General features: G+C 32.9%; 1 protein-coding gene across 1 annotated transcript in view; it reads right to left on the reverse strand.

Moving 5' to 3' along the window:
- Window positions 1-12,198, reverse strand: part of CWC22 (CWC22 spliceosome associated protein) — a 56,095-nt gene that overhangs the window by 11,315 nt on the left and 32,582 nt on the right. The window contains exons 9-14 of the mRNA XM_045806243.2: window positions 11,959-12,094; window positions 11,656-11,862; window positions 11,489-11,551; window positions 7,173-7,277; window positions 5,782-5,863; window positions 1,946-2,006 (exon numbers count right to left, since the gene is read on the reverse strand). Of these exons, the coding sequence (XP_045662199.1) occupies window positions 1,946-2,006; window positions 5,782-5,863; window positions 7,173-7,277; window positions 11,489-11,551; window positions 11,656-11,862; window positions 11,959-12,094 (654 nt within the window). The remainder of the gene's footprint in view (window positions 1-1,945; window positions 2,007-5,781; window positions 5,864-7,172; window positions 7,278-11,488; window positions 11,552-11,655; window positions 11,863-11,958; window positions 12,095-12,198) is intronic.

The following is a 12,198-nucleotide window of genomic DNA, read 5'->3' on the forward strand; positions in this document are numbered from 1 at the left end:
TATAGTAAAATGTATTTTCAACTCTTTCTACTAACATTGTATTTTACAATAACATGACAGTCAATCAGGTTTTAGACAATATAGCATGGTAATATGCTGATAGCATTGCTAATAAAACCAGTGCTACTTGCAAAACAAATTACTTTCTTCCCTAGACTAAATGCAATTATAAGAGTTATTCCCTGTGGCTTATGATAATTAAATATTTTAACATTTTAATTAAATATCATAGCAATTTTAGGAGAGTCTTTCGAGTGCATGAAAATAGATGCACTAAGACATTTTTCCAAATGCTATCAAAATATGTTGAAGTTAGTTCTAGAACAACTATCTTCTGAATTAATATTAATAAAACTTATAATGACTTAATTATACTCCTCAAATAATGTGACAAGATCATACAGTAATTTCAGTTTCAATTATAATTTTAAAGGTTAATTCACTAATTTATTTCCTTTCAAAAGTGAACACATCAAGTGCACCCAGGGTACAAACAGGTACACTGTTACTAATATACCAATAAACAAACTTTAAGAGGGAAAAAAGAACTTTTCAAATTTGAAAAGAATAATTTCTTCTCAAAATTACATACCATGACATTTTAAGAAGAAATCCATAATCTAGAAAAAAATTAGTAAATTTTTTCAAAGGCCACATAGTAAATATTATAGGCTTTAGAGGCTATAAGGTGTCTGTCGCAACCAGTTAATTCTGCTGCCATAAGATGAAAACAACTATACACAACACACCAACCAATGGGCATGGCTGTATTCCAATACAATTTTATTTACAAAAATGGGTAGTGGGCCTGGGCCACAGTCTGCCAATCCCCATAACAGATCATATTTAAAGCCTTAAGACAAAGCACTTACACCTAATGGTAACAGTGCAGATAGTCAACATCTTTTAGAAATAGAAACAGCCTAGAGTTGATATATTCACTCTGGCATCTCTGCTGGGTCTACCATGTGTAAACCAGGGTGTGAAAAACAAAACCCCAAAAGCCTTTGCTCAAGTTCCAAGGATTTAAAATGTAGATGGACACGGAGCAATATAGATAAGAATGCAACCAGAAGGGGCGCCTGGGTGGCACAGCGGTTAAGCGTCTGCCTTCGGCTCAGGGCGTGATCCCGGTGTTATGGGATCGAGCCCCACATCAGGCTCCTCCACTATGAGCCTGCTTCTTCCTCTCCCACTCCCCCTGCTTGTGTTCCCTCTCTCGCTGGCTGTCTCTATCTCTGTCAAATAAATAAATAAAATCTTAAAAAAAAAAAAAAAAAAAGAATGCAACCAGAAAAGAACACCCAAGATAATCTACTCAACCCAGTCTTTATCATTTTTGGCATTAGGGTTCTATGATACTTTGAACAGTGAAGTATATACTAAATTATAAGAATATGAGTCCCATGGACTAAGAGGGGGCTAATATGTACTGGATTACTGATTCCCTGAAACCCTGTAGACAGTCTGACATGTAGTATATGCTGAATACATTTTGTTGAATTAATGAAGGAAAAAAAACGACAGATTCTTTTATATCCAATTAAAGCAATGTAACAACATGTATGGTGATCATTATAATTTCTACCACAAAAGAATGCTTTAGTGCATTAAGTAGATGGAGTAGGCAATTCGTTAAGGAAATTTCCTATTGTATTTTAAGCCACCATTTGATTTACAGGTAACCACTCAGAAATTCATGTAAAGTGCAGTGGGTCAGAGAGACTTCTTCCTTTTCCTGCATCCCATTTAATTCACTGCAATGAGTAGCATTTATGAAGCACCCCAGAACTAAGTCTTATTTTAAAATTTTAGAATATCTACATTAAAAAATGAATATCCAATACTGAGTTATTATTTCAATTCATAAAACCTATATTAACTGTCTTAAACATTTTTATAACCAATATTATTTCCTAATAGAAGAATAAAAGTATTAACTTACTGTCTGGCTTTCAGGGAACTCCATTTTCAGCAATTTGTGAGCACATTCTTCAAAATCTAAACTGTAGAGATAAAATGGTTACAATAGTTAGGCTAAAAACTTGCAGCGTTGTTAAACTATAGCACTCTTTTATAAACAAGGATCTTACTTTAATACTTGTTTAAAATAACTTTTTTACTGTAACTTCACAGTACTGTATCATGTACATAGAAAATATACAGCTTAATTCTACAAAGAATGAAGTACTGAGACATTACAACATGGATGAACTCTGATTTATGTGAAGTGAAAAAGTCAGATATAAAAGACCACATACAGTATGATTCCATTTACATAAGATGTCCGGAATGGGCAAATACATAGACAGAAAGTAGACACATTTTTATGACATTGCTAAATATTTCCACTTATCTCTGACCCAAGTCAGGAAAAAATAGGTAAAAGATGTACCAGAGCCCAGCATGACACCTAGTGCTTAATCACATTTATAAGTTATCTTGATTCATACCCAACCACAGTGCTTCTATATTTAAAAAAAAAAATAAGTATAAAAATAGTAAATAACCAAAATCACTTACAAGGAAAAAAATTTGCTTTTATATAACATTCATGTAAGTTTTATTAAAAATATTTCTAATATACTTAAGAGAATTATTAAATTTAATGTGAACTCAATACAGGAATAATGCTAATATATTTGTACTTTTTGTAGAATGTTCAAGCCTTCATTCTTTTGATAGCAACAGTGTAAAATAATCAGCCACTGAAACAGAATGGCTATGAATTTAGTTTTAGAGTTTCGGATTTCTCAGCTTCTGATACTTACTGAGTTTCATAAGCACACTAGAGTAATAACCCAGGATGGTACAATGTAATGGAATTAAAAAAAAAAGAAAAGCTAAAACGGAGAAAGAAATATATCAGAATGAGATTTTGCAAGAGGTAATATTAAAACGTATCTGACACTAAGATTAAGATATTAAACTGTAGGTGATAAACTTCAACAATATAGTAATATGACCGAAAAGTATTTTTAGTTTTAATTTTTTTAAAACAGAAACAGGAAAAATCCCTGCAATTTCTGAAAAATGAGTCAATTAATTAAGAAAAATATTTTACAACTTTCTGTTTATCTAATAAGTACCAATGAGAAAGTTATCTGTATGATAGTCTATTTTCCTTGTTTTTGTTTTATTTTAAAAGTATTTGGTAACTCCCTACACCAAGACTGTTTTGAAGTTGTACTTAATGTAAATATTAAATGAATTAAATTTCCTTGACATTTCAGTTATCTTAGGTTGCTAAATCAAATGAATTTCAGATTTAACACAAATAAATAGTGACTGAAGGAAGGGTAAAGAAAAGTAATTTTACATGATGCTAGTTTTTCAGCTGTGTTTATGAATGGTTTTGCTGATGTTTCCAATCTAAGAAACCTTGGTGGGAAAATGACAGACCCACCTCCTACTGATGGTGTAGCTTCAATAATGCAAAATCAGAGTGGAACATCATTTGAAAGCAAGAACAAACAGGAATGTTTACTTTTCAATAACAAAATCAACTGTATAATTTTATGTTTTGTGTAAATGAGAGAGGGTCATTTAGGAGCCAGGACAGAAAGAAGGTAAGAGTACTGGTGAGATCAGTCAACAAGTCTAAAACGAAAGAAATTAAAAAAATAAAATCATTACACAGTTTAGTTGTCAGACCTTAGTTTTATTTTTAAGATTTCCAAAAGCAAACTATATAAAGTGCCCTCACTGCCATCTGACTTGATGATTATATTCCATTCTGGATTTATATTATATTTGATAGAGACTGGTGTACTGTAAACATAAGACTTCTGAAAAATACAAAAAACTGGAAAACACAGCCATAAAAAATCTGTAATCCAATCTCCTCTCAAGATAACCATTGTTGATATGTTAATGTATCACTTCTAGAATCTGTCTACCTATTTAAACAGTTAAGATAATACTACTGGTACAGTACTATACAGTCTGTACAGTTTTTGCCCCATTTCACATTAAGTCAGACCACTTGCCCACATCAATAACAATTCCCCATTAGCCTAACTTTCAATGGTGGCATAAACTGGACATTTGATTATTTGTATTGGACAAGATGGTCTTTTTTTTTTTTTTTGTACTGAACAATTCTCTATACAATTCTCTGTCAATTTCTATTTCTTTAAGAAATATAATAAAAAAGAATGGTCAAATGGCATGGACATAAAACTCCTGATTCATGTTTCTAAAAGGCTTTCCATAAACAGCATATCAATTTAAATTCCCACCAATAATGTTTACCTGTATCTCACTAAAATCATTAATACTCAGTACTGTTGCTTTGAAAAAAAAAAAAAAAAAAAGTAAATCACTTCAGCTGTTTTAATGACCAATAGCACTTATTAGTATAGAGTGATATTTATTCAGCAACTTTATGATTCAGGATCCCAATACATGAATCCCTCAACCATGTTCTTTAAACATCTGTCTACCAAAGTCTTTTGGTTCTTTCTAAAATATGTATGAGATTTTAAGTATAGTAAACTTTGTCATATAAAAATTATTTTTACTAGGCATTCAGGAGCTCAGAACTCTTAACAAATACCAAAACATAAAACAGTACTGCCGTTACTGAAGTTGGTACCACTCTGTAATCATGACTGTCACCTGTCCAATGCTTTCATTCTTCAAATCGTTTGTGTGGTTCAAGGATAATCAAGGTTTGGTAAACTAAAAAAACAAGTTTCTTTTAAGTAATTATCCAAACAGCTCCAATGTAACTCTTCAAAGTTAATGTTAACAGCAATATTAAAACAGTGAATCTGCTGTTTACAACAGATTATTGTTGGATTTCTAAAAAACGATAAATGAAAGGTCAAACTCTAAGAATTTTTACCTATAACAAAAAATTCTCATTTTCCACTTCAAATTTGTATGAAAAAATAGTTAATAGATTTTTCTTTCATGTGAAAGGCAAAGAAATAGGTAAGGATAAACCAAAAATATTTCTAGCCAATGTTTTGCTTTTTAAAACATTTCTCTTTCTGAAGATGAATTTAAGCCAAGAAGTTTTCAGACAGAATAAAAACAGGATGACTCCTACGTATGAATCATTTTTGCTATTACATCATACTAAATGGAAATATACAAAACCTAGTAAGAAAACAAAACTGAGAAAACATTCCTCCTCCGGTGCAAAATGTAAACACTGTGCCCATTAAATCAATAGGCTGATTCGCATAAAAAACAACAGATGTACTAAGCATTTAATATTTCATTTATTTCTCTTCCAAACCAAACTCATAGCCTTCAAAGGGAATAGGATATTCACATGACATCACAGCAGTTCTTACTTAACATTACTTCAAAGGATTCTCAAAACCTTCCTAATTCCTATTTCCATTTATATTCATTTCCATCTGTACAAAAAAAATCAGTGTCCAAAAGTTATCATAACAGCTCTTCTCTGCTTAGAATCTGAATGAGAAACCAAATAAAAAACATAAATTTCCACTACAATTACATACTGTGCCAGCTCTATAACAGAGTTGTCTTCAGGTTTTTATTAGTGATATTTAACTATAAGGACTGACACAGTTAAAAAAAAAAAAAAAACCATTTAATTATGTAACACAATTAGACCTTCCAAATAAATAAAGATACTTTTCTCTTGAAGCAAAGAACCAAAAGCAGGGATCTATGAAGTTGGGCAGGTAGTCTGAGAATCCCTGAAATGGGATCCAGTTTTCTGTCATCAGATTCTAAAAATACTATCTTCTTGTCCATCCCCTATCAAAAATAAGGATCAACCGAGCTATAGTATCTTACCTTGACTGAATAGCAAGATAAATTGTACGACGAAATGAGACTAGATTAATTTCTGTTTTGTCATGAATAGTCACTTTTTGTCCTGAAAAAAATTAAACAAAATTATGAAATGACAAAAATAAATGTGAAGGACTGAAAATGCATCTCTAGGTAATAATTTTTCATAAATATTTAGAATCTACGAGTTTAACAATACTGTTCTTTTCTACAGTGTAAAAATAGTATTTGCAGAGCTCAAAGTAGCCATTTCTAGTCTTCTGCCATATCTTAAGAGTATTTTAATAACTTTTGTCAGTTCAAAGAAGTCCAGAATCAAGCCAGAAATATTATTTTTGTTTCTGTGTCGCCTGCTCATTTAGACATTATAAAAGGCAGCACTCATGCTGTTGTTTGGTAAAATATTATTTCTAGAATTATAAACAGTATCTTGATAATTTGGAAGAACTATAAATCATGGGTAGAAATTCAGTTTCAGAGAACACTGGGTCATTATGACAAACTAGATGGGTCCAATATAAATATGTGTATTTGTCAAAATTTTCTCTTATCTAATGCATGACAACTTCCCCTATAAATATTTAGTAGTTCTTATTTGAACAGTATTTTCACATAAAACAAAGAAATTCTAAAGCTAAATGTAGTACATAGTTAGGAAATGTTTTAAGAAAGAAAGACACTGAAAAAAAATTGAATTTATTTTTATAAAATATGTTACAGAAGAATAAATACACTTTAGGACAGAACTAAAACATATTATGTCCTAAAAGGGAAAGACATACTTTTAATTATTTTCAAATATGCAATATAAGTAAATAATGGCCAGTCTTATGTATGTTCTGATGTTTTAACTAAGACTTAACCAAAATAAAGTTCTGAGGTTATTTTTCTGTGAAATAAAGCAATCAAAGCTGAAGAAGAACATCATGCTTGCTTTGTGCAAACACAGCTTTTGGCCTCCCCACTCTATTTTGCCAAAACGAATTGCCAACACCTAGCCCCTCTCATCTGTCATCTTCACGTCAGGGTTGCAGAAAATGTTCATATGCATGCAACACGAATGCATCTTTTTCACGGTTTAACTCAAAGGCATAAAATATCAAATTAAAATAATGCTGATATTAAAAAAAATGATTTCCTTGTTTAATACTTTTACACCGGAGTTTTTCAACCTTAGCAATACTGACATTTTGGGCTAGATAATCCTCTGTTGTGGTGGGGGCAGTCTTGTGACTTGTAGGATGTTTCACAGCATCGCTAGCCTTCACCCACTAGATGCCAGTAGCAGCCCCTAGCCCTCCACAGACTGGGAACCCCTATTTTAGAGGATTACATTAGAATTAATTTAATTTCAGAGTATTTTACAGTACTACTTGAATGAGCTATACTTTTACCTTCTTCATCTTCTTCTCCCTCTTCATCCTCTTCTTCCTCTTCCTCTTCACTACTTCCAGCATCTTGGTCTGTGTTTGAGTCACTATCTCCCTCATCGAGAATTTCTATCAGAACAAAGTATGGGAAAATATTAATGAGCAAGTGATACACATGAATCTCATTCTGAGAAGATAATTCTCGTTCACCAAAATCCACAGTGGCTATAGTTTATCACCCAACAAAATGAGCACAGGGGCCTTGTGTTATTGCCTAGGTGGTCAGAAAGCCATACATACTGTTCTTCTGCCAAGTAGAAAATGGTCATAAAACAAGGAAGGGATGAGAAGAACAAAAAAAAAAAAAAAAAAAAAAGTAGATGAAGGTTTTCCAAAAGAGCAAGAGCACCGGAAAAACAAATTATGAATGGAAATCAGTATACTGGAGTCAAAATATTATTATAGTTCAGCATCAGAAAGGAGACGGTCTATTATACAAAGCTAAGGCTAGATACAGAAAACAAGAATTTAGGCTTTGAAAGACAAAGAAGGGAGAAAAATAATTGCATAATTTAGTGTTGACTTTAGATAAACAGTAATGAGATTTTTATTCTGATGTATACTTATTAAATAGAATGTTACAATTAATCTCAAGACTTTCCATATGTCAACAGAAACAGAGGTTTAAAAGCCTTTAGGAAATTGTCAAGATGAGCACTTCACTGGAAAATCACTTCTTAAAATACAACTTATATCTAGAACTGGATGACAACAGAGATGTAAATAGGAGACTACATAAGGCTAGTCATTATATTAATAGTTAACAAATGAAAAAAACTAAAGTTATATTTTGCCCAGTGGTGTGTGCTCTACTGATCTGATAAAAGATTTTACAAACCTGGCTAACACTTCACTTTTGCATTTCTTTTAAAATCAGAGTTTTTAAGATAAAGTTTTAGGGTGAACTTACTTTTAGGGAAATTCTAATTTCTTATATTTAACTGAGCACTATAAATCAGGAGCTACATATAATATTTAATGCTAGCAGAAAACTTCATACCTTGAAAAATAAATCGTTTTATTAAAACGAAGAGTTGTCATTCAGTCCTTAGCTGACACATAAATCCCAAGAATATCTCTAACAAATGTGACTTCAAGAAATAACCTAAAGTGTCTGTTTCCTATTACACAATATGGCTTAGACAGACTTTTAAGAGAGGAAACTATTTAGTATTCAATAGTAGGAAGACAGGCACTCCTGCTGTCTTCCCAAATGCTGTAAGACCTAAAACACAAGTGCACCTGGGTCACTCTAAGGTGCTAATTACTAAAGCTGTGCCCGCTTCCTGCTGTGGCCATTTTTTTATGCCAGATCTAGATGAACATTTTATGAAAGAATGAAGGTCAAATGAATTGTCTAGTCGTTTACATCATCCTCTCCTCATCTCTCCACTTGAGAATCTACTTACTGAAATCACTTAGGCAATGACAACTGGATTTCATTAACTGAATGAAGCAGCAGTTTCAAGTACGGTCTTGAGTCCCTGGGGGATTGGTGAGACCTGCCAGGTGGTCTGGGAGGTCACAACTATTTTCATAACAACACCCAGACGTTATCTGCCTCTTTTCTGTGCTGCCATCTACAAGCGTCCAAAAGCAACGGGAGTTGAAGCTGCTGCAACCTGAGCACAAGTCAAGGCACCAAACTGCACCAGCCATCACTGTGCTCTCTACTGGCATGTTCTTGGAGGCGGGAAAAGAGCCACTCTGACCTGAGGATGCCCTTGAGGAAGTAGAAAACCGCTCATTTCACTCAGCCCTGAAGTGTAAGCATACATAATCATCTGAATAGCAAAACATGAATTCATACACAGAGCTTCTGTTAAAAACAGATGCACAACGGTGATGGTTATCTCAAAGAAAAGCACTTGGGCGACTCTTTGACTTGCAAGGACAATTAGTGATATTTTCCCTTTTTACTTGAAAGAATGGCTGGCAAACTATAGTTGTTAGGCATTTGGCAGACATTTTCTCAAATATAAACAAAGTGAGACTGTCACTTCAAGAAAATTAATTAACAGTATTTACAACCATGATAAAATAGGAGTTCCCAAGAGAAAATTACAATTTTGGAGAAATTGGATCCATTCCTGTGAGCTTGATAGCTTCCCAATACTTAGACATCTCTGATGAGGTAGGTGGCATAAGTAATAAATGTGATTTCTTGATATTGTGTTAATTTAATTTTGATAATGCTAACATGTTAACACTTAGAAGATATGCCTAACTGAGTGAACTGATATTTACTAAATGACCAATGAAATATGTTGCAAAATCATGCATGGGTAAAAGATCCGTGGATTTTAATGTAACAGAGTATGAAAATTCATGAATATTGTTTCAGGTTTCACATTGCAACTAATCTTGGAGAAACAACTAGCTTTTAAATACTGGCACAGTATTAAGCAAGAATATACAGACTATCTGAAAAGGTTATTAAAATACTTCTCTTTTTTCCAAATACATATTATCCATGAGGCTAAATTTTCTTCATATACTTCAATGAAAACAACCTATTGCAAGAGACTGAAATCACAATATGAAAATCCATCTATTAAATCAGACATTAAATTGTATAAAGTATATAAAACATGCCAGTTTTCTCAAATTTCTTTGTTTCATAAAGTAGTTATTTTCATAAAGTATGTAATGTATAACACTGCTTATTACTGTTATTTTGAAATGATTTGATAAATATTTTTAATATTCTCAGTTTTAATTTCTAATAAAGTAAATGTCAACAGATGTAACCCACACAAATTAAAGCTCTTTGGAGTACTAAATAATTTTCAAGAGTATAAAGGGAACTTAAGTTCAAAGAGTTTAAGTGCTACAATCAAGAAAAATACTACTTTCCTAGCATTGCTCAACCACTGATATCCTAAAGAAATCGAAGTGGAGTTTCCAAGTTTAAAAAAAAAAATCATACTAGGTATGATAAAAATTCCATAAAACCACTTAGGATCTTTGAGTGGTACTGTAGAAAAAGAAGTTCATAAGAAGGCAAAATGGGTCTAAGGAATTCTCCATGTTTAGAAACTAAATTGTAATAGCAAAAGGAATCTGGCTATGCAGTGAAATGCCCCCTCAGAAATTGGCACTTAAGGAGAGCAATCTATTTATTGTACCAGGTTTTTAGAATAATGTATAGAAATGGAAAGCTGCTTACACCTTACTTTCTACTTCACTACTTCCAAGCCTCACTAAAGCATAGAATTCAGGAAGTGACAGAGCTCTAGGCCTCCTGCTGTCTTCCTGAGAGCTTTCAGAACAGTAAGTACTTCTCACGTAAAATCACAACTCAGGGGAAATGAACTCATAAAACTATAATTATAATATAATTATATACGTAGCCCTGAAAATTAGCCTTAAAAGAAAAATGATACAAATATTAAAAAAAAAAAGGATCGCCAAAATACTTGCTCTATAATACAAAGCACTTTATTTTATCTATCCTTAAACAAGTAACATTTACATCAAACAAGTAATTTGTGCCAGGTCACTTAGCTAGTAATGGCACAGACAAAATACAAACCAAAGTCTGTCCAAAGTTAGTGCTTATAATATATTGATGACATATGAATAATAATCATCAATTTATTAGTTTATTGAACACTGACAGCCTATCTGGAATTGTGATTTATTTTATCAGGATATCAACCTGCTCTCAAGAAATAGAGTACAGCACTTTATAATAAAAGTATAGCATCTAGTTGAATATTAAATTGGACATCAATTTAAGCACCAATTCTTAAGTGGTAGTGAAGTTAAAATAAGGGCCACTAGTAATATATGAATATTTCTTCTTTTCTTTAAGACTTATTTATTTATTTTAGAGAAAGAGAGAGCAAGCGTGCGCAGATACAGGGGAAGAAGGAGAGGGGGAGAATCTCAAGCACACTCCCCACTGAGCACGGAGCCTGCCACAGGGCTCAATCTCAGGACCCTGAGAGCATGACCTGAGCTGAAGGCGAGTCTGACGCTCAACTGGCTGAGCCACCCAGGTGCCCCTATATAGACATTTTTAAGAGGAATGAGACTTAAGGGCTGTATAATTTAAACAGAGGGGAAGAGGACAGGGACAATGAGGTAAATAATTTAGAATGAAGTAATACCACAAACAAGCACCAGACAGAAAAATAATGCATGGGTAAACAGTGAAGAGAATGGCTTCATAATAGAGATTTCATTTTGTCCGTGATCTAAACCTTTCTATCAGTATTATATAACTACATGAATTGCTTCTACTTATCCAAAATAGATTATAAAATTCCACATACCTTTCTTAATTGCTTTGTACTTCTCTTCATTCTCCATAAAATTAGGATCCATCTTGAAAACATCTTAAAAAAATTAATTAAAAATTGTTTATTTTCTATATTTACATTTGTTGGTGCCCCACTTCCCAACTCACCCTGTACCCAGCCCCTCCCAGACTCAGACTCACTAAGAACATCTTCTGGATTATAGTCATCCTCCAGAGGGAGCATATGGGTGAACTGATCATCTTCTTCCACTAAGTCAAGTCCTTCTAGGATAACAGGGTGGTCCTTGAATCCATCCTTCCGTACAGCAAACATCACTTCAATCATATACTGAACTCTTTTGTCAATTTCAGACTCATGGAGAATGTTTCGGAGGCGCTCAAATATAGCTAAAGTTAAAATGAAAGAAAAAAGCAATAAAATAAGCAAAAGATATTATCATACTCAAACAAAATCTCAGTGTCAAACCAAGGGCATATACTTACCATTGATTCCTCTTGGTGACACTTGTGTTAATTTGAGGCCACATTCCTTGAGAAAACCAATAGCTACTTCAACACTATCATCTGTTGGTCTTTCCAGAAGCAAAGTGAGCATCTCCAGGCATAAAACTTCATGTGCCTTAAACAGAATGAAGACATATGGAATTGAGAAAATGCTTTTACATATACTAATCTACTATTGATAGTAATTTAAAAAATTAGCAAATCTGGTTTTTGCAGATG

Source organism: Ursus americanus, chromosome 1 (genome assembly GCF_024610735.1).
Source record: "Ursus americanus isolate L20-20 chromosome 1, mUrsAme1.1.p, whole genome shotgun sequence".
Lineage (NCBI taxonomy): Eukaryota > Metazoa > Chordata > Mammalia > Carnivora > Ursidae > Ursus > Ursus americanus.